Source organism: Dromaius novaehollandiae, chromosome 3 (genome assembly GCF_036370855.1).
Source record: "Dromaius novaehollandiae isolate bDroNov1 chromosome 3, bDroNov1.hap1, whole genome shotgun sequence".
Classification (NCBI taxonomy): domain Eukaryota; kingdom Metazoa; phylum Chordata; class Aves; order Casuariiformes; family Dromaiidae; genus Dromaius; species Dromaius novaehollandiae.
This window is the reverse complement of record NC_088100.1, coordinates 111,196,835-111,219,909: the sequence shown is the minus strand read 5'-3', so window position 1 is coordinate 111,219,909 and position 23,075 is coordinate 111,196,835. Positions and strand designations below refer to the sequence as shown.

The following is a 23,075-nucleotide window of genomic DNA, read 5'->3' as shown; positions in this document are numbered from 1 at the left end:
CCGTCCCTGCCCTATTAGGTGAGTCTGAGATGCACAGCTGGTGGGACCCACAGATCTGTATAAAGCTTTCCACAGTGCACAGGAACCTCAACAGAAATGTTAAAATGGATTAGAGAGACTGAGGCTCTGGACTGCTTGAGCAGGGCAGCGACTCTGCCCTCAAAGTTCAGCCATTTCCAGTCTGGAAACCCCCATGGTTTAAGAGCTACCAGTTATACGTAATGTGTTGGCATATGGGCACCATGAATTTCTGGCTGGTCCTATTCTTATCCTGACTCTACCAATATTAGTGGGTTCAGGATGGATGAAGGAAAGTTGAAAGATGATTTACTGATCCTTCTCTAGTAGGAGAAACAAAGTACAGAAGAGTTATAACTATTACCAGCAAGATGATGATGATATACTCTGTCAGCATTTTGCCTAAGCTCTGGAGACTGCACAGCACGCTAATTCTTAAGAACAGAAACTGCATATAACAAAAAAAAAAAAAAGCAAACCCTCTTGAAACTTTTGAGCAGCTTTCACATTTCCAGCAAGCGATGGGTAAATCTTTATCCTCTGTCCTGCTCAGAGAGATATCAGATGGGAGTACTGTTCCAAATTCTTCATGCGAAATAAGCTCATGCCAGAGACTACACAAATATTAATATGATGGATTGTTTGGATTATTCAGACCTCTTTGGCTGAAAGCAGCTTTGCTGGGTTTTGCTGTATTGATCATTGTTGATGCTCCTTGTTTAGGAGGCCTCAGACATCCACTTGGCTCCTAAGATGTGACTTCTTACAGCGAGTGGCAGTAGCTTACGAGCTTGTTTTGCTGTTGGTGTTGTCTGTAACCACGTGCTACTGATGCCTCTGTATGCTTTTCTAAGATGCCAAGATAATTTTATACCTTCTTCCATTTTTTTCTTTCTTAATGACATCTTATTTTTGTCTCAAAGGGAGTAGATAGTCAGTTCTTTTCTAGCCTGAGTGCTTATGGGAGAAGAGAGGCTTGTGGCACATTGCATCAGTGAAGTGTGTTTTATTTTGTATCATTAGGGTAAAGGAACATGATTTTAAAACCCTAACAAATAGATCTGACTCTCAGACCAGAAGAATGTCTGTGTCTGAAGGGGGGCTCTGTGTCCTATGCGTGCTGTCCTGTGATATGATTTGCATTTTGATACTTAGCTGGCTATTGCTGCCAACCAGTCATCAGCTATGAAATCACCTCCTGGAGGTCTGACAGCAAAAGCAAGAAGAATGCTAACGTTTGCCAGAGACGCTGTTTTGTTCTCCCTGGTTTTGGAGACCTCCTTCCTGAGCATCCCGCTGCATTGGAGTTGGTGACTAGCCTATGTTTGCATTTTGCTTTGACTAGGAGCATGCTTCTGAAGTGAATCTCTTGAATTTGCCCACTAACCAACCACACCTGATTTCACGCTGCAGGGTAGGTTCGGGATACATGAACTGGATTCATTTCGGCTGATGCTAAACTGGAAGAGGTGCTCTAGGAGCACACTTCGTATGCTGTAACTGGTACTGGATGTGTCTGCAAAACCCCTCTAGAGCTGATCTGGAGTAAAACCTCCAAAACGTGTATAGTGTGAGTGCTGATTGCTCAGCACCAACTCTTTTGCGCTAAAGATTTATTTTTATTGGGTTGCGCTCTATCTTCTTGTAGGCGTAGCCATGGATAGTTGTTTGCACGTCTATTCATATGCCTGTCATGAGAGATTTCAGCCTTTCAGGAAAGCAATCTAGAATTGCAATCAGGAATGCAATCTATATTGTGGGAAGACTGACATTGTTTGGATCATGGAAAAAATACTTTATGTTACATCTTTCTCCCCCTCCCCAAGCTTAAAAACTGGAAGGGCTGATATTGAAAGTTGTACAGTTAAAGGACAGTTAAGTGCCTGGTACATGGTCTCAGATTAAAGACTGGTTTGTGTTGCCATGGCAGCGTTTCCTTTCGCTGGGCTGCTCATGAGCTGTTGGTAATGTGAGCCCAGGCTGTCTTCCCACCGCTTTGGAGAAGTGGGAGCCCGTGTGTCCTCCGGTGTCCGCAGAGGGTGAGAAGACTTCCCCTTCCTCTGCCCTTGTTGACAGTGGATTGAAAAAGCTGTGTTTTAACACACTCGTGGTGATACAATTTAGTTAGATGAAGAATACCGAAGGGAAACTGGTTTGAGATGTCCTTTAAAGCAGCGCTGCAGGCTACAAGAGGAACTTCTCGTGCAATGGAAACAGGATGTATGTACGTCAAATCTCTGCTGCGCTAAAATATACATCACCCTTTTTGTTTGGACTTACTGTGATGCTGTTATATGTAAGTTGTTTGTCATTGCAAGAACTCCTTGACAGACTTCTGAGCCGAAATACCTTATTGTAGCTGCACTTGAGCTCGTGTCGGTAGGGATTCAGACAAGTAAGATTGCAGTGCTCCTGTGGGAGTGAGGCTGGTGAAAAGCAAGGGTAGCCGGAGCGTGGGGGCCAGTCCCTGGGACGCCTGCCTGCATCCCAGGGCACGCGTCATAGCCCTGGTGCCCTGCTGAAACCTGGAGGTGTGACTGGGGCAGTGATCCTCCGTACATTCAGATAACACTTTTTGCCTCTCAAGCAGTGTCACAGAGACTTGGGTCAGGCAGAGAGGGGATTACCATGGGATTTTTTTAATTTTATTTATTTATTTATTTATTTATTTATGGAGGGAATAGTGTCTGTTATACAGCAGCCTCAGCTGGGGAGGACAGGGAATGAAAAGCAGTTTGGACTTGGAAGCCTACAGATAATGTCTCTGCTTTTTGCTAGACTGTTTTTTCAGTTGTGGGTTTGGGATTCATGTTTTTGTTTTTTTTTTGTTTTTTGGGGTTTTTTTAATCAATACTAGTGGCAAAACGTGTGAGAAGGCAGGAGCTGCATCCCTGTCAAGCATGATTTCCATCAGTTTAACCTTCTGCCCTTTGCGTAGCTGTGGCTCTGACACCGTCTCCTCTGGAGGTCAGAGAGGGACAGAGTTTGAATATCTTAACAGATCTCCCTTTCTTCTTCCTGATAGGTGGTATGGGGCTTTTGCCTTTTTCTTTTTTTTCCTTCCCCCTTCCCTCTTTCCCTTTTTCTTGCTTTTTTTTACTTCCCTCTTTCTTTTCTTTTCTTTTCTTTCTTTCTCTTTTGTTTTTGGCAAGAGGCAGGCAAGCAATGTGTATGACTGTTGCAACATTCAGCAAAGAGTGGCTCTGATCTATAAACCTCTAGATATAGGGGAGAGAGAGATGCCAGTTATCTTAACCCTTTAGTCCATATAAGACTGATCCGTGCAGTATTTTCAGTGCTTGGCCTGGCTCGACTTCCCAAGTGGAAGTGAAGGGTGGGAGGTGTGGGAGAGCCGCCCCGGCCGCTGCCTGGGACTGGGGCTGCCGGTGGCCTCCAGCGGTGCAGCAGGGGCCTGAGCCTCTCCTGCTGGCCAAGTCCCTTTTCCTCAGTTGTTTCTTGGAGCTTTTTGCTGCCCGGCCACAGGAAGGAGCAGCCGAGGGGCTCAGGCTTGGGGAGAATGCGGTGCCCGTTGCTCGCTCAGTGCTGCAGGAGCTGGGTATCGGCCCGACCCACGTGAGCAGCAGCGCCCGTGGGCTGGCCCTGCGCGCCTGTGCTGTCTCTGTCTGGCCGTGCCGTTCCCGCTTCGCTGGGAGTGGTGGGCGGCGGATTAGGGAAAGGAAAAATCTGTGGGTGCAGCCGTTGGCTGTGGGAAATAACCCTGCGGTATCCCTGTGGGAGGGCTGGGGTCAATGGGGGAGGAGGAGGGAGCGGCAGGGCTTTCGGGGCTGCTGGTGAGGGGTTTCCCTCCTCCTTCCCATACAGCGGCGCAGGAGGAAGGAAGGAAGGAGGACTATAAGGCTGACTTCACAACTTTGAGTACAGCAGGCTTGCAGGAGAAAAAGAGAAAGCCTCCCAGAGGCGGTTCTAGGGTATGAAGGAGAGCGTGCGGGCAGACAGGCTATTCTTCGTTCCCGAGACTAATCTTAGCCAGGCCCCTGCCTTCCCTATTACTGACTATTACTATTACTGACACGTACCACGGGGTGCAGACATGCTGTGGGTAGTCGCTGTGTGGTGGTTCATTTACTGTGAGCGAGTGTCTCACCTTGTCTTAACCCATCACATAGGAGGTAGATGGATGTGCTCCAGTGTGTGGAGTTAGGGGCAGTAACTTTGGGAGTGCCCTTGATTATTTCAGAGTAATAAAAAAGCCATTAAAATAGAGTAAAAAACATGAAACAGAGTAAGCAAAACTGCCTTTAGAATCGGTTTAGTTTAATTTTTTGTCTTTCTGCAAAATGGACCAGCACCGCTCACACTGTTACTGCGTGTGCAGATAAAGAGAAGCAGCTGGGTGTGACGGCTTCTCCAACTGCTCCGGCTACGGCACAGACCTATGCCTGTCTGCGACATGCCCGTACGGAGGGAATTGCTTCTCCCAGGCCTTCTTTTTGCATATATGAAGAGGTATGGCACAGTGACTGGCCTTCTCTTCAGAAGGGATTAAGCTACTGTCCAGTAGCAGTAATTAAGCTGTAGATTAAGCTGTGAATTTTCAGGTAGAAGAGAAAACCTGCCTGATCAAAGAGAGCTGAACAATATTGATCAGTAATATCCCTGCCCCCACCTAAAGAATAAAAGGACTATGGGAGGCATCTTGTTTCCAACCCAACTTGCCATAATGCAACAATGAAAAATATTGGAGACTGGAAATCACTGTCATTATGAAACAGTCTAACACTTAAATTGCAAGAATTTTTCCCTAATTTTCTTTATCCAGCTAGATAAAATATTGTAAGTCAAATGTGAGAGGGGTGCAAAAAAGATGACAATCATAACACAGAAAGTCCCAGAACAGTTTGTTTTAACTGTCAGTTCATTTTAAGATCCAGAGTCAATATAGTCTAATGGCTGTTCATTTTGGGAGACGTTAAATAAACATTGCATCTACATTTAAATGAGCATATCAGCAGCAGTAGGTGGGAAGTTACCCCACTACTGATGTGAAATAGTAACCTCCAAAGGCAGTTTAAGATTCGGATCATCTAGGCTTTGTCTTTGCTAGGAGAAATGGCAGAGTTTAATTTGTCTTTAATAACCAAGGTCTGGCTACATACACATAGGCTACCAAGGTCTGACCCATACGCAATCTTCTTTGTTCCATACGGAAGCACAGTAAATTGACTGCTGTGGTTAGACTGCTTCCAGTAAGCTGGCTAGTTTGTTTTAAAGCTAGATGTACCAGTGTTTTATTGGATTTTCAACTTCTGTTGCATACAGCTTCACAGCTTTCTCCTAAAGTGCAGCACTAACTAGAAATCTGTTTTGGCTTTCCCCTTTGTATTTTTGTTGATTAGTGGATCTGAGTGCAATAGTGTATTTATTCATGAGCAGCTCCACAGGCATTGGATCATCACTTTTACTAAATATCTACTTTTAGCACCAATAATGGTGCATGGAAGTCTACCTCTAACTGAAGTGTGGTTTCGCATGACACCTAATCTAATGTAGCTACCAAAAGAAGTCACTCTATTTATTATCTCTTGCATTTGATTGATTGTATGGCTTCAGGGTGTGCAGGTTTAGCTCACTGTTGCAATACCCACCAACGTTTTTTGTATTAATTTTCTGTCGGGTCAGCAAGCTGATGGATGTACGTGGCTGGGAAAATGAAAGCAGGCAACTAGCACCTTTCTGGCTGCAGCCCATAGTTTAATTGGATTAGGTGTCAAGTGAAAGTGCTACCCTAAAACAGTAGATAATATAGTGTAGAGTAGTGGTTTACTGGTAGGGTAAGTTCTCTCTGCCCTGTGAACCTGAAAGTGCTCAAAGAAAAAAGCTAGAGATGGGCAGGACCTTTTTTGGAGGAAAAGTAATGAAACAATAGGCCAGTGAGCTCCAGGAGAGATGCAGGAAAGAGATCAGGGCATTAGTCCGTTGTTGAGATGATGGATAGAGCCAACTGACAATATACCCTCCATTAGTACCTAACCACTTGAATCATCCTGTCAGCTACCACAGTAAAGAAATCAGATATTTAATTAAAGGTAAGCTTATTGCCACATAGCTTACACTTTTCAGGCTATGCTCCATTTTAGCATAAAAAGGTTAGTATGAGAAAATTCCAAGTTAAAAAATAAATAGGTAACTCGGAGAGAGAGAGAGAGAGGGTGCTGCTTGGAGACTTCGATATGAAGGACAATGTCTGCCACTAAAATTACAGAGCAGCATCACTCTTTTTATTTCATGAATTTTTGATATTTGCTCTGAGACTTTTCCTCTGTATCTTGGTATGACTGCTTCTGTACCTTCTCTTATTATTTAGAGATATTTCAGTTCCAGCATAGTGTATCCTGCTTGTGAGAATAGCCTTCTGGTATTACTTCTTTTTTTTAATATCTTCTACTCTTGCTTAGCTCTTAAAAAAAAAAAAAAACCTATATAAGTATCTTGCCATTAAGGTGTAGGGTTACTCTTTTCTTCTGCCACATGCATTATCATTTCTGTAACATCTGTTTCCCTAGAAAAACCCGACAGTGCTACACATAGAGCTGTTAAGTGATCTGTCAGGTCAGTGACTTTAGGTTTACTTTGACTTTTTCTATCTAATTTCCCTCTTCTGTATTGCAAGAAATAACTGGCTTGAAAAATAATTTTTTCTTTATATAGTAAATAGGTGAAGAAGCCCTTGAGACGAGCAGGAGATACTTTATCTTGCTTGATCTTCTGGCATGTCAAGTTTAATGGTGCTAACATTGTTAGGTGTGTCAAAAATACATAAATTAGGCTTTCAGATTTTGAAAATGTGGGAGTACAGTAATACAATCTGTAGCTGGGTATCAGCTGAGTTGCTTTTACAGGATGTTATATCATTAAAGTTAAGGGAGTACATGGCCATATTTAAGCTAAGGGAAAGGGACATAAGTTCCTAATAAATTAGTTTCATAGACATGTTAATCAAAAGACTGGTTATCAATGCACTGATGCCTGCACAGACGCTTGCTTGAACTTGCAGATGTATTTACCAAGTGTTAAATAAGGTTTATGGCTTCCGGTGGACAAACCTGAATGACAATGGGGCTTTAGCATGAACATATTATCCCAAGCTGTAGGACAGATGTTTCTGTACCATGCTCGACTTAGGGGTGTCAGCTTTCGCTGTAGTTACTGGAGCTGCCTGAGGGTGACTGAGGTCACCCGTACAAGGAGCCTACCCTCACTCTTAGTGGATGCCTACATTTGAAGGGAAAAAGAGGGAAAATTGCACTTTGCTGTGTCTTGGGAATATTCAGTTAGAAATGACTGTAATAACTTTGCCCCTGGATTTTCTCATTTACAGTACTTCTTTCTTGTAGGTGAATGGAAAAGGTTCGTTATGGTGTGTTGATCCAGAATATAAGCCTAATCTTGTACAAGCACTGAAAAAGCAACCTTTTCCCTCAGCACTTTCATTTTATACTCCGCCAGCATCACCGCCAAGGTAGGTGAATTTTCTCTTACAAGTACAGCATCAGGTTATGTTAATCCACCTAACAGAGGAAATGCCCAAGTGGATGTTGACATATTCTTACTGTTCTCTGCCAGAGAGAAGTAGCCGAGTGGGACTTGGCTGAACTGGATAGACAAGACAGGGAGACTAGACAGACAAGACAGAATTTAATGATCTTAAAATTCCCAGATTGTAAATCTGCAATTAGTATCCCAAACTTTTTTATAACTGTGTGAGAGTTTAAGAAGGGAAAGAGGAGGAGGTACTGATTTCACTACCAGGGAGGGCAGGAGCAGGTTTTCTTCTTCTTTCTGGAACAAATAATGAGTAAGCTTTTATACTTTGTTTCATCTTAATATTTTTTTTAACCTTTTCTTTGCTTCTGGGGCTTGTTAATTTTCTGTGCGGGGCGGGGAGGGGGGCAGTGGGGTGACTTTCTCTTACATATTTTTTTTCCTTCAACCTCTTTTTCCCTCCTCATTGTGTTTTGCCAGGGGTCCTGGCTGCCAGTAGCCCAGACAAGAGCATATAGTGTTAAGTCTTATGCTGCCTTTGTTTAGGATCTTTGGGAACAGATGCTACTTTTCTCACTGGACTCTGAGAGGTGACTAGAGGGGTCAGGCACTGTGTTGAGCACTAGTGAGTGCCATTTCTTTGGTGAACAGGCAGTCCTGGTAACAGGAATAAAATCGTGCTTCAAGCACAATTCACAAGGACTAGGATCTAGGATATCTGGTGCTGTTAGCTTACGAGGAGGTGTGTGTGTGTGTGTATATATATATATATAAAAAGTATGTATGTGTATATTTATATTATATATATATTTATATATATATAATATATATATATAAAAAAATGATGCTGTTTGACTAACAATTAACTCTCATCTCCTCTCCTATGTTCTGATGTGCTTAGAGAGACAAGCCCCAGAGAACAGGTATTTTTCTCTAAGGCTGTTTAAAAAAAAAAGTTTTGCATTTTACTGTGGTGATGGGGAGAACAATCTTCATAATAGCTGTACTCTGAGGTGGAGTATGTTAGCCTTCTGGAATCAGGGCTTCTTCAGCTGATACATTTTAAGATTAAGCGATAGATTTTGGAGTTTCAAGTAAACTTGATGTATTCTTATGTACAGGAAAAGGCACATCAGCTAAATAAATAATAGAGATGGCACAGAGAGTAGAAGGATAGAAGGCAAAGAGGAAAATATTGCAGTTGATGAGATCAGGAATCAGGTAGGCACATAGCCGGTTTATCTATTTTGGCAAAGAATTTGGGTGAGATAAGAGATAAGGCATATAGCAATATATACACATCCTCATTATCTTACTGCCAAGAGCATGCTTAACAATTGGAAGAGGAACTGGGATTACTGGAGCAGGATGTAAAACTGGTAGTAAATACTTAGCAGAAATTTTTAGGAGTCCAACGGGACATTGAGCCTGGGATTTGACAGCCCACTGCAAGCCTTGGATATCTGGCAGTGAATAAAGGTTTGCATGGTCTCTCACAGTTGCACGTTGTGACTACAAGTTATGAAGGTGGTCTCTGACCTTCTAGCCATCTTAGGTTGTAAATGGTCACTTAGGTTTGAAAGAGCCAAGGCAGAATCGTCTTGCGTTCCGATTTCCTATTGGAATGGAAGCATTACTAAGGTAACTGCGAAGCATTTAAGTATTAAGAAATAGTCAAATCTGAGAGTATGATATGGCTGGTAGCATTTTCAGGCTTTGTATTATGGGAAGAAAGGTTTTTGAAAATACTGTAGTTGGGCTCTAGATAATAATGTTAGTGTTTCTGCATAAAGGCATGAACTTCTCTTTTGGTATAACTCAGGTGAAGATTTGGTCCTGAAAAGCTTTGCTCAGAAGATTGTGCGTACATGCTGATGTGATAAAACTTTAAACTTAGACTCACAGAACAGCATAGACAGAAGAGGTCCCTGGAGAGATGGAAGAGGTCCCTGGAGGTCATCTGTCCAACCAGATGAGCAGGGGGCACAAATCAGATTCAACATGGGGCAGCTTGTTCAGAGCCTTGTCAGGTTAAGTTTTGAATATCCCCAAGGTCTTGAAGATAAGTCCAATGATATAAACATTGAAGTATGATTAACCTAATTTGTATAAATAGTATATACTGAAATTAGGTGTAGGGACAGAGGAGAGATTTCACCTGAATGCTAAAGTACTTTCAAGATCAGGACTTCATTTTGAAACAATGTCATTTTCGGTAACTTTCTTTTTCACTGAGAGATTAAGTCGCACTTGCCAACAATTGCAGTTACAAGAAAATCCTGGTCCTAGTGGAGCCACTTGGCAACATTCCCATAGAGTTCAATACACGAAGGATTTTGCAGTGCCTGTATTTGTAAGAGCAATAAGATAACAGAATTTTAAGACACTTCCAATGAATTGGTTTTTTCCTTTTAATAATAAAAATGCATTTCTGAGACTTTCACACACATATAAAAGGACATATTTTCTCCCTTCCATGTTTAAAAATTCTTGGAATAAGATTTAAATTGTGGCTAGGAGGAGAGTCCTGGTTCACTGAATATATATGTTCCAGTAACAGTACAGCACAGGAATAGTTTAGTAGTAATTATTACTGTATGCTTTGTTAGTGAAGGATATATTTATGCTAGTCAGTAGGGGAAGTATATAGAGCCTCATTGTACACTGCCCGTAAAAGCAAGAGAGGTCAATTGACTCTTGTTCTAGTGGGTCAGGGGTCAAGGTGAGAGAAGGGGAAGAGCCAGAGGGGAATGGGGCTGTGAAGGTCCTGCCAATTAATCTAAGGGTTGATACTAAAAACCTGCTTTGAGGTGTCCAATATGTGAATGGAGCACAAGGTCAAAGGAGAGAGACGGCCAGTCGGGAGCTGTGCCGGGGGGCTGCTGAGAGGCTGCTGAAGGAAAGAGAGGGCCGCCAAAAGGCTCATTCCCCAAAAAGCCTTTATGGAGAAGAGCCCGAAGGGGCTGCCTTGTCTGAGGCAGTGTTGAGAGAAAGCCCAGAGGTGCAGCTGGAGGGAGACTGGGAAGGACTGTCCAAATTTAACTACAGGCTGATGCTGCAGTTCAGCTGTGAGAGCCTGAATTTTTCTGTGGGAGGGCTTGAGTTCATAATGATTTTACAGTATGTTTTTGGGGAATATACCTATCATTCAGCAGCATTTTCAAATAAAATTTAAGATGTTATTTTGGTCAGAAGCTTTCCAAAACTGTAATCTGTCAATAGTTAAAAACTTTTATTATGACAGATGGGAGATACTCAAAACCTGACTGGACGCGGTCCTGAGCAGCCTGCTGTAGGTGACGCTGCTGGAGCAGGGAGGTTGGACCAGGTGCTCTCCAGAGGCCCCTTCCAACCTCAGCCATTTTGTGATTCTGTGATTGGTGTCACTGATGCATTTTATTTTATATTCTTCACAAGCATCTGTGAAACTTTTTAACAAGTAGGTGCAAGACCACATTCAGTTTTGGCACATTCAGTTTTGAGTACGTGTATTATAGAGACTGCCATGGTCTGGCTCCTGCAAAACCTTATGCATATGCATAGCTTATCTTAATACTCAGTATTAAGTTACTATAATAAAATTGTATGTGTATATGGTTCTTGAAGGATCTGAGCTCCAGAGAAAGGATGAATTGCAGGTGGAAGAGTGTAAGATGTTTAGCACCTATTTGTACAGTTTGCCTGCAGACTGCGGAGCTGGCCATGTTGGGGTGGCTCCATTGCTTTGCTTGTGATTTTCTTTTTTTTCTGTTTTTTGAATCTGTTCTCTTTGCACTACATCACCCACACAAGCAAACATACTAGAAAGTGAACTAGTTTTGCACACGTTTACATTCAGCTATGCTCTGTCTTTTTCCCTTTGGTTATCACACTGGGAGATGCTAAATATTACCCTCCTTTTCAGTAGCTTTGGTTACTAGAGCCAGGCAGGCTGCAGGTCTGCGAAAGCTCCCTGCGTAACTCGGATGACGCATTTCGCTTCACCCGGCTCTGATACTTGCACCTCTCCTTGCCATTAGCAGTCTACACTGTACCAAGCTTTGAAACTGTTGTCAGTGGCAAGCTAAGGTTTGATAATGTGTTAGCAAGTCAAAATATTAAGAGTATTAAATGGACACCCCTCATGCACAGCTGTGCAGAGTAAAGGATTTCTGGATTGTAAAGATGTTTACAGCAACAGCAGGAGACCAGTGAAAAATATTTTATTCAAGATTCAATTTAAAGAATGAAGAATTTAGTTTTAAAATAGTATTTTACAAACTGAAGTAATTGCTTGGGTTTTAGGTTACTTTTATGCGTTCCTTGATGAATAATAATTTTTAAAACATAGCAGCTTTATGATATTTGAGGTGACGTGTGGCTGTGCCTTATTTCAGAAAATAGAGCTGCCTAAGTCTGATAAATATAAAAGGTAAACACGCCGTCATAGAAATCCCCCCATTACCCCTGTGAGGCTCCTGTTACATATCAGACTTGAAATGTCTGTTCATCATCTTCTCTAATTTTTCTAACTATATTGTAAAAGATGTATATTGTTATGTCTCATGCAATTTAAATAGTTGTGTACTATTTCTGTTGTACTTATTTCTGACAGTTTGCTAGTACATTAGAATGAAATGAATAATTAGTGCAGGATGTATAGCAAAAAAACTATCTGAGAGCTTTAACTTGCACTTTATTCTGTAATGCATTAAGTGGTACTTTGCTAGACACAGAGCTGGCCTTGATAATGCAGAAAAGCAGACTGCATCACCAAAACAGCCCAGCTTCAGAAAACTAACATCACCTGCTTGTCAGGATGAGATACAAACTGACTCCTGTTTATAACAAGTAGGGCTGGTCATCTTTCATGTCTTCCCTCTTGATTTCCGTTCATACTAGTGTTTTCTAGGTATTAGTTTCACCACTTGGCCACGGCACAAGTCTCCTGGCTGCACTGAACCGGAGGAAAGCAGAATATTTGCTGCTTTGATTTTACCCTGGACTGAGTTGTCTAGCGCAGTAACTGGGTCCAGGATTTGTCTAAGCTTCCCTTTTCTTTGTTTGTTGGTTTGGTTTTTTGTTTTTCTTTTGTTAATCTCTCAGCACTGTTCCGAATAGCAACACACACACCTGGTCCCTATCCATTCTGTTGCTCCTGGGCTCCAAACAGCTCTGTATAGACTAACATTTTGTTCACATCTAGGTTTTACTTACCAAAAAATACATATCTTTGTTTCAAATCTACTTTTTAAGCAAGTACATAAAACTTGTAGAAGTTACTATCTGTTGCCAGCAAGACTTTTCCTCAGTGGCGGTGCTTTCCAAATGCTTGTAAATGCTTTCTAAGTGAATGATCGATAGGTCTATGTAGCATGGTAAGCGATGTGCCAAGCCATCTACTGAAGGCAATAGAAATTGCCGCTTATTTGGCTTGTCCACTAAACTTCGGGGGGGGGGTGGGGATTTTGTTGTTTCTGATTTGTTGTTTTTAATCTTTGTATGTTATATTATTATGTTTAATTTACTTTGCACAAATTATTTGGCTAATTTGGATTTGACTTTGATTTGTTGAATTTCTTTCCAGTAGGTCATCATCTCCTCACTACCTAACTTCAGTACTTAAGCAGAGTCATGCCCGATCTCTCAAAGGTAAACATTACTTGTCTTTCCTTCTGCTCTACCATCTTTACTAGGCACCATCATATTTTGAACTATGGTTTATATTTTATATGGACCTGTTCTGAAGAATCTGCCAGGCTTCAATAAACTGATTAATAGATTGCATGCTCATCATATTGTGTGCTAACTTTAAATCCGTAAAATGAGTCTCAAGAAGTGAAAGGAGTTCTTGTTCTTCTGCCAGCAAGGTATTTAGCAGACACATCCCTCCCGAATATGACCTATTTTAAGACTGTGTAATTTAGTAGAAACACAGTTTGAAAGCTAGATATCTAATGCTAGGATTTGTCTGTAGTGGTTTGGGATTTTTATTAGTTACCAAGAATGGAGAACAAAAGAGAGCAAATTCTAATGTATAAAACTTGTGAGATGTGGCTGTAAAAGCACCTTAAAGTTGAGTGTTTGTAAGTATCTGGAAGAGCATGAGAGTATTTGCAAGGGAACATTAAGCAATTCAGAATGTCGTTTCACAGGTGCATGGTATTTTTCACTCATTGGCCAGAAAAGTTTGGCGCAAATTGTACCTTTTGTCACCATTATGCCGGTAGAAGCATGCAAGCTAAGCAGGGGACAGCAACACAGCTACCCTTGCACCTTTGTAGCACAGAAAAACCCTCCATTGCATTGCTACTGAGCAAGAAGGGGATTTCTTAAATTCTGGACATGTGCCGGTGAAGTTCCCTGGTTGAAGCCCTAGTAGGAACAGTTTCCTACTGAAACCCAGTTTGAATGTTACACACCATAATTCATTATATCTCACTGTGTAACTCACACCTGTAGCTAACCAGTATGTTTACTGAGGAGGTGGTGTACCTTGACATCTCTTCAGGTTTTTTGCTGTTTATTTTCAGGGAATCTTTGCTGAAGTGCAGCACTGCTATCTTTCTGCCCCTTCTTGAGCCCACTGGGATCTACCTGCTCTCACAGGTTTTAATGAGCATTAGAATAACAAGGACTTCAACTTGGCAGTAGTTCTGTCCTGTAGATTTCTACCTTAACTTTCTATGAGAAAGAATATAGCCAGCCAGATCTAGATAAAAATGGTGAACTTAAGATGGAAATCCTTTTTTTTCATTGACATTTAAATATGAATAGAAGCAGCATCCACTGTTGAACAGAAGATGGATATTTCATTTTTCCATATGTACTTTTAAAAGTTTTCCTCATCTTAAAACATTTTAGTGTGCCTTAGTGCTAGAAATGAGCTAGACAGCATGCTGGGATATTACGGTATTTCTTTAGAAGAAGCCTGTTGAGCACAAGTCTTGTAACTCAGTAGTAAAGCTTAATCCACTGAAGGCTTGTCCTCGACTAAAAAAGATATGCATCTGTAGACTACCTCTGCTAATAGTTCTCTATTGAAAAGTGAATTGTGCTTGATTTGTAAATGGGCTGACTCTGAGAAAGGGTGAGCAAGTCTTAATTTGTTGTAGAGGAGTGTTGTTTAAGCTTTTTCAAAAGGATAAAACGCCACTGACAAAGTAGGACTTCAGCAGCATAATAGACATCCAGTTCTCCAATTCTGCTAGAGTGGTAGGCTGTTGAGGTGAGAAGGTTGTTTTTATTTTCAGCCACAAACCAGAAATATTGGTTAGGCAGCAAAGCCAAGATTTTTAAAGACAGAACAGCTGCCTGTTCAGCAGATGATAATTATCACATATCCAGACAGAGGTTTTAGGGTTGTACCCTCATGGCAAGGAACATCCTTTGCTGGCTATCTGCTGCGTAGCTGTTAGGTCTCTTCTGTGCACTTTCGCGAAGGACTGAAGGAGGAATACGCTTGCTTGGGCAGACCCAGGGTTCTAAGGGCTTATTATAAAATAAATCTCCCTCCTTTCAATGACTTTGCTGGTGTGTCCTATGACAGTTTGGGGGATTACCAGCCTGATTCTAATTACTCCAATTTGCTACACTGAGTGTGCCAAAACAATAATGTGTATTTGTTCTAATTGAATTTCTGCATCTCGAGGAACCAGTTTGGCGTATCCTCACACTAGAGGCAAGCCATTAACATTCCCGGGGTCAGAGAGGGCAGCTGTTGTTCAGATGAAGGAATTCCTTGTAATGCATTTTCTCAGCCATTCTGCTGTGGAAGCATAAATTTAGAAAAACATATTCTATCAAGGAGAGCAATGGCAAATGAAGCCAAAATATATTAACTTTGACCCCCAGTACTGCTAGTCTTTCAAGATGAAAGAAAGCACTACAAAACTCCTATTTCTTTGGAGTACTCAGATGCAGAAACACAGTTTGCAGGTAGTAATTCTGTGTTGCTTTAATGTCTGTGATTGCTTGTCATTTAGCAAGGTGGTGTTCATATACCAACATCATATGTTAAAATAAAATGTCTGTGATAGCAAGTAAAGAATCAGAAGATTTTCCTTTGATTACAGTACTGGAGCAAAGTAACTGTTCATGTTTTTATTTCTTTTTGTCAGTTGGTACATGTGACATGTAAATTCAGTGGCTCTGTTGCTGAAAAAAAAGATTAAACAGAATTAAAAAAGATCTCATAAGTACAGTGGGATAGACCTTAAAGTAGGCTGATGTTAAAATGACAGACTGTGAAACCAGTGGGGAATGTGTATATTTTATAACTTGTGCTGGAAACAGCAGCTCAGTCCCCTTTCCATGTTGGTGCAGCATTCCCAAAGTGACATGTTCCCCTTCAGATTTCTCCCTGACTAGGGATAAAGTTAGCAAAAATTATGTAAGGTGTGTATAGGAAGACCAAATTGACAATTTGGTGATACTCAGCCCCCAAAATCAGTAATATAGTTACAGTTGATGCTTATGATGTGCTGCTGTTCCTAATGCTTTTTCTGGGGAAAAAAGAGCCATAAAAATGCCACTGCTAACATTTTATTTCAGTAATTTCCATCTCGGTTCTAGTTCAGCAGCCTCGAAAGACCATTCTACTTACTGCTTGTTCTTCCCAATGCATGGGCTTCCAGCCCTACTTTTCCACTCGCCTCTCTTGTACATGTTTTCATGCCAGAGGTGGTCTTTTGCTCTCAGACACCAAGGCTCTTTTGAGAGCCCACACTCTGTGTGCTCCTCTCTTGCCTGGGTAGTCTACCAATACAGGGAGAAACGTAGCTTCTCTCTCGAGCATCCATTGATTAAGTGAGAGAAGGAAGACCTTAGACTTTTCTGGATTTAAAATGTATTAGAATGTCCTGAACGAAGTGGGAAGAGTTTGCTTGTTTCTTTTCATTTTCTGTATGAGATGCTGTCCTTCAAGTAATTACATTTTCTAAAGCATGATTAGAGTGAGAATACTTCAGCGTAATTTGATTCAAGTTTATAGTCTGAGTTACTCTTGTTGGGCAGTTGAGGTATGCTCAGTAGCTGCTGTTGTGAGAAGGCAGTATCTCTGATGCTGCTGGCAGAGAGCAAGCTACTAACCACCCGATTCTGTTCTAGTTAGAAATTTCAGACTTTGCTAGAATATTCTCAAGATATCCTTTTTGAGATTGAAGTAATACGTTCAGCACTGCAAAGCATACAGCAGTATTTGGCATCATAACTAAAAGCACTGCCATTCATCTAAATCTTTTTCAAATGCCTATTTATTATTCATATCTCCATGCTTTCTAGATTGAGCATACTTTCCCCCTTCGTCTTCTCTATTTTTACTATTTGACTTGTTAGTGAGAAAATACAGTGAAGAAAGCACTTGCTGTTGCAGTTAGAGAAAAGATGAATGCCAAATTAGTGCTGCATTTTACTGACACATTTGTTCTTCAGACTTGCATATTCATAGAATGAGGATATGAAGTTGATTGGGCGCTTTGCTTTGCCATATGCATAATCCTTTTCTTTAAAGTGTTACAAATAAAACCCAGTTGTTGATAAATATATCATCATCATCAGATGCAAATCTAATTAATGTTGCTGATTCTTGGCTTCAGCTTTGGTGAGTGCAGTGCAAGAAATCAGCTTTTATAAGGTTATCATACTCAAGACACATGACTGTTCTGTAACCATATTGCTCACAAGATCCCACTCATACCTCTCTGTGTCTTAATTTTTGATTATATTAGAGTCATTCTTGAGTTTGGATTCTTGCATTTCTTTCTTTTTATTGCAGGATAATATATGTAGATACATATTCTTCCTGTGTTTTAGGGACCTTGTTTTGCCAGGATCTAACATTTTACCCAAGATCTAACGTTTTGCTGCTGTTTCTTCACAGAATCTGATATTGATGCTGCTACTGCAATGATGCTGTTAAATACTTCCATTGAGCAAGGGATGTTAGACTGTAAGCATAAGCCATTTTACTCTGCTGTTTCTCTACCCAGTAGCTAAATGTTTTCTGTAAAATTTCATTAATGGAGTATGGTCAAGCTTGCAACTAGTAAGACCAGTTAAGAGCCATTCTGTTTTGTTTATTCTTTCTGCTAACATTACAGTTTTTTATAGAATCTCCTTTTTTTCCCAGTTAATTTGGGGGGGGGGAGGGTTGCAAAGTTTTTTCCCTGCCTTTTCTTTGTTAGATGCTCAGTCGTCTTAGCTCCTTCTTTCTCCAGCTTTCATTTGTGATTAGCTGAGCACCATTATCCTCTGTTGATGACAGTAAATGTGTATAAGATTTCACGACTCTTTAGTGTTCATTTTAAGCTTACCCTTTGCAGTCAACCTGCCAAAGTGTGGCATTTTAGCGCAGAATCTCATTGGAATATTTGTGTACTAACAGATTTTGTTTTTAATAGGTGAGAAACCTCAACCTCTGAAGACACCTAAGAAGAGGAGTTACGGCAGTGCATTTAATTCTCCCGGTTCCATAAATTTACAAGAAAATGATTCTGCAGCCACCAATATTGATCCAAAGGAGGATCACAATTACAGCGCTAGCAGCATGGGTTCACAACGCTGTGCATCTAGATCCAGTGTGTCTTCCTTGTCCTCTGTTGATGAGGTGTATGAATTTATCTCCAAGAACAGCCATGCTGGAAGCGATGGCAGTGAAGGATTCCACAGCGAAGTGGATACAGACGTTGACTATGAAGATGATCCTCTTGGAGATAGTGGCTATGCATCACAACCTTGTGTAGATACCTCTGACAAAAGTCAGCCTAGCAACAAAGCACTCAAGGAGTTATGTCAAGAAATTGATGAGGAGTTGAAAGAAGCAGCAGGGTCTCTGCTGCACCTTGCCGGTGTCCGAACGTGCTTGGGTTCCTTAATAAGTACTGCAAAGACCCACAGTCACAAGCAAAGGAAAAAATAGTATGTCTGTCAGTGCTGAATATATACATATATTTTTTTTAAGTGTGGCAATACTCTTCTACTTTTACCCTTCACAAGGGAGATCAAAGCCATAAGAGGACTCATTTGCTTTTTTATTTTTTGGCGCTAATTATAATTTAGCCATTTATTTTTAAATCACTGCCCCCCCCAAAAAAAGTATTTAATCTTTTCAAATTAGAAGAGATGCATGACTTGTGACAACCTGAAAACATACTTCTTAATGATCACCTTTTTTTTTTTCTTTTTAATAGTTGAATATTTCCACAGATATGTTCATTCAGATGCATGCTGTGGATCATAGTTACTTCTCTGCCAGCCCTTTTTGCAGAGGTGAATTTTGCCCTATCTAAGGGCTCTGACTTCCATGTAAAGGATTAAAAAGGAGGAGACAAAAAAAAAAAAAAAAAGGGGGTGTGGGGGACAGATGTCTACAGAGGTTCTTGCCTTGGCTGCCTCCTCCCACTCAGTTTTCTCTTCTGCTCTTCTGATCTGTGTCCTGGGGAACTGTTTGTGAAGCAGCTCAGAGTGGCTGCAGTTTTCAGCCCCTCTGACCTTTTCATACAGTGGGTGAAAAACAGTAGCACTGTAAGGAGCTGCTTTTAGCAAGATGTTAAGTAGCCCTTGCAGAGAGGAAGAAAGGAGCATAAACCCTCCCTGGAAGAGTGGGTGAGGGGTGGCTGAGATGTGTACCACCCTCAGCTTTCTTTTTTTTCCAAATCCATCTTATGCAGCCATCTCAAGACAATTGTCTTGTGTGTGCGTGTGCATGTGCGGGGGGGGGGGGGGGATTTTCACACAGGTGCACGTGTGCGCGCACACACACACACACACACACACCCCTTGGATGTAGCAAATGCAGCGAAAGCTGCCACTTAACAAATTTGTCGTCCTCATTTTATCCTCACTATTGAATACTCAGTAGCTGCATTAGCAAAAGTTCTGCTGCTTGTCCCAGTGCAACGCCCACACTTTTGCTCCCCTACGGAAGAGATTGATTCAGGAACAAAAGAACGCAAAAGTTCATGCCGTTTACAACATGAATGAAGTGGAGGTTTTAGGTGGCTGGATTGTGAATGACTGTCTGATTTGGCAAAATAGAAAGAATAGCTTCCTTTTTGAATTGGTGAACCTTGAATTGCTTTTTGGCATTTTTTGGCCCCCTCTCCCCAACACTGTAGTTATTGTGACATTGGCTGTCCATACCTTCCATTTCCCAGATCAGCGTGCCTTGTGCTGTGCAGATCCTTTCAGCCTCCTGTGATACACTGTGCATCTAATAAGCAAGGCTTTAGCTTTTGGGTGTACACTGTAACTCAGGAGGACCTTTCTGTTTTGAGAAGAAGTTCCTTCACAATTCACTTTTGCAATAAAAAAAATCTCTTTATAATGCCCAGACATCTTTTGGCCAAAAATGTTTCAAGGGTATGGTGATTTTCTTTTTTCTTTTATAATAATTGGTGATTGCTTACATCTTCCAATAGGCGATGGCTTTTTTTTAAGGTTTTCTTTTTTTTTTCTTTTTTTTTTTTTTTTTAAGTTGTTTAAGTTTTCTGTGCAAGAATGGGCATGCAGCTCTGTTGGAGTGGGCTTTAACAGTACTGTACATGTAAGAATGCCTTAAGTATGTTTTGGAATTGTATACAATGATAAAAAGTCATCTTTCCTGTCTCTGAAAGGTAGCATGATGTGCCATAAACTTTCTAGCTAATATGTTAAGCTATTGTTTCCAGCAGGTGTTGGGTAAACTGGTATAGAATTAGGAGCAAAGAGAGCCCAGTAGGAAAACCAATGTCCTCTGTTTTGGTTGTTGAAAACAGTAATGGATTCAACCAAAAGTTAACCTTTTACTAATGGGGTATTTTTCTGGCTATTTGGAGGCCCAGCTTTCATAGATCAGTGCTGTTTTTTTTTTTTTTTTTTTCTTATTTGTCAGTCTCTTCATGACAGTTACTGCCATAAACTGTCTACTTTAATATGAATACAACCATGCTGCTGAAGGTGTGTTGCTCTGAGGGCCTATTTCAGTGCCTCGTGAAGACAATGGTGGTGCTCCTATTGATTTAATGGTTGTTGGATCAAGCCTGAGATATTTGAGGTTATTTTGTAGTGTGTTTTGGAATTCAAAGCAAACTTTTTTTTTTGAGTGCAAACCCGATAAAGTGTTCTTTTTTGATTATTTCAGTTTTAAGAATGATTTGATTTATTTCTTGAAAGAGAAGAAAGGAACTCAGATGCATTCCTGCTCTGTGTGAATGCCAATTATGCTACACCCATAGCAGGAGAACACTCTTACAGACGTGTGTCTTCTGGATATCACAAGTGGTGCATTAGCTGATTAGATCTGGTATTAGATGTGTTACTGATGGACAGTAGAGGGAAACTCACTCTAAAAGAAAATTAAGTACAAATACAGTGTTTTGTAGGATTTTTGGATGTGGAGATATGAATGCTTGGTGGAACTGCTTTTTGCTAATGGTTTGCTAATAGTATCTTGAAAGAATACAGCAAAGGGAAGATTTTGTATCAATGCAAGAATGATGGTTCAACTATATCAAAATTAACACTCTGAAATTTTGATCAGTGCCATGATTTCAGTTGCACACTATTGAAGAGGTACGCGGTGTGGCTCCTGATGAAACTGACTGCATCTTTTCTGTAACTTCCAATGAAAGCTGGATCAAGATCCAAGTATTCTGGAAAATGCAGTCATACTCCACTCCATAGCTTGGTTTGGGTTTTTTTGTTGTTGGGGTTTTGTTTTGTTTTGTTTTTTGCCTTGGACAAACTTTGAGGAGGTTAATATGCTCTTTTGTTTGCTTGCTCATTTTCTAATAGAATCAATGTGGTATTTCTATTCTGAAAACATACTTACTAGGAGAGTGGCTGTGCTGCTGTTAACCCTGAAATTGGTGATAGAGACTTCAGCATTACTGAAGGGACAGGATCAGGTCAGAGGCTAATAATGCATTTTAGTTATCATATACCAAGACAAAGCAATAAAATCATACTAACAAGAAGTGAACAGTGAAAGTTGCATCCATCACTAAAGCACTCAGCTGGAGAGAAGTGATGTTTTGGAAGGAGAGAAATAAGGCCAGCCTGTACCTGGGATGCAAAGCAGTGCAGCCAGCCGGGGCAGTGCACCTTGTCCTCTCCACACTTTCCCATCTTTTCTCTCTCCTTCACCAAGGAGAGGGCAGCTGATCTGTGCACTTTACATATTCCACCACATCCCCACGCGTGTCCCCGCATGTTTTGGCGTACAAAAGCTACCAGCTCAGTTTTGGAGCACCTCTCTCCTTAGTCAGAGAATAGCTGCCTTCCTTTCACCTACATATCTAGCAGTGGGTTTGGGTTTGTTTGCCACCTGAGTTGAAGACCCTGGTGTATATAGTATAAATGGAGTATAATTAAAAGTTATTTTAACTTTTTTTTTTTTTTTTAGTGACATATGTAAAATGTTCATGCCAATGGTCCGTTCAGATATATTTTAGTAGCAGTTAAAAGGCAAGGAAAGTATTAATGAACCACATTCAATTCTTAAAAACAGTGGAGAAGTGTATGAGACTTACGTACAAGGGAAGCTGCTTTATTTAGGATAAATTCTGGTGTGAATATTGTACAAACCTGTACTGGTCTTTGGGATTCCAATACTAAGTTACAGTCTTTGTAAAAGTCACATCAAATGTTTTAAAAATCCAACTTTAAAATGGAAGTTGTATGGTTTGCAACTTTGCATTATACTGAAAACTGAAAGCTTTGGTTAAAGCAAAGTACACTCATACAGGTTATTAATGGTGTAGTCAAAATATTTATTGAAAAGAAAAGGTAGAATATTTTAAGTGTTGCACCTGCCATTATTTCTTAAAGCACATTCTTTACATCTAACTGCCAGTGCCATTATGAAGTCTGTTTTATAAATGTACATTTCTTCAAACTAAAAAGTGCATAATTAAAAGTATTATGTTACTGCCATATAGTGACATAAAACATTTTATAATTGCCAATTCGTTGTAACTATTATTTATTTAAGTGAATTGTAAGAATGCTTTCTGATCAAACGAACCAGAGTTGTTTTTAAAATGTTTCCATTAGCTTGTTTCTAATGTAGCATAAGCAATGTCTTTGGGTTTGTTTAGAATAATTTTGCCAGTAGGTGACCAATTCTAACCCTTTTTCCTCCAGTTTAGTCCTTTACCCATTTTAAAGACAATTTACAGAAGTTTAGTTTTTTGTATGCTAATCGCTGTTAATTAAAATGTTTATAAAGTTTATTTTTACCAAAGAGATGCAATTCATTATGACAAAATATTGCAAAATAAACTTTGTTTTATAACATTTGTGACTTTTCTGCCCATGTTTTTCATTCGGATGATCAAAGGGGCTTTTATAAAATAAACAGCATTACAAACAGAAAACACTGTGTTATCTCTTTATCTACAGATCTTGGTTCTGGTGTCAGATGCTGCTCTGAGTCCCCCAAGTTCCCATTTAAATCTGTTCCACAAGACTGGGTTAGTTTAAAAAACAAAAATTAATTCATTCTAGGTCTCAGCTTGGTTAAGAAAACTGTATGCTCATTAAAATAATCTGTACAATAACTGAACCCTATCAAGAAAGAAAGATCTGCTTTCAGT

At 40.4% G+C, this 23,075-nt stretch overlaps 1 protein-coding gene across 3 annotated transcripts in view; it reads left to right on the top strand.

Annotated features, from left to right (window-relative positions):
* The window catches only part of FOXN2 (forkhead box N2), a 46,266-nt gene extending 23,490 nt beyond the window's left edge, over positions 1–22,776 (top strand). For 2 of the 3 annotated variants that reach the window (XM_026095433.2, XM_026095431.2), the window contains 4 exons: positions 7,374–7,498; positions 13,088–13,152; positions 17,381–17,449; positions 17,901–22,776. In XM_026095433.2, the coding sequence (XP_025951218.1) occupies positions 7,374–7,498; positions 13,088–13,152; positions 17,381–17,449; positions 17,901–18,418 (777 nt within the window). In that variant the 3' untranslated portion in view covers positions 18,419–22,776. The remainder of the gene's footprint in view (positions 1–7,373; positions 7,499–13,087; positions 13,153–17,380; positions 17,450–17,900) is intronic. The other variant, XM_026095437.2, reaches the window with a different exon arrangement.
* Positions 22,777–23,075: the final 299 nt, after the last annotated feature.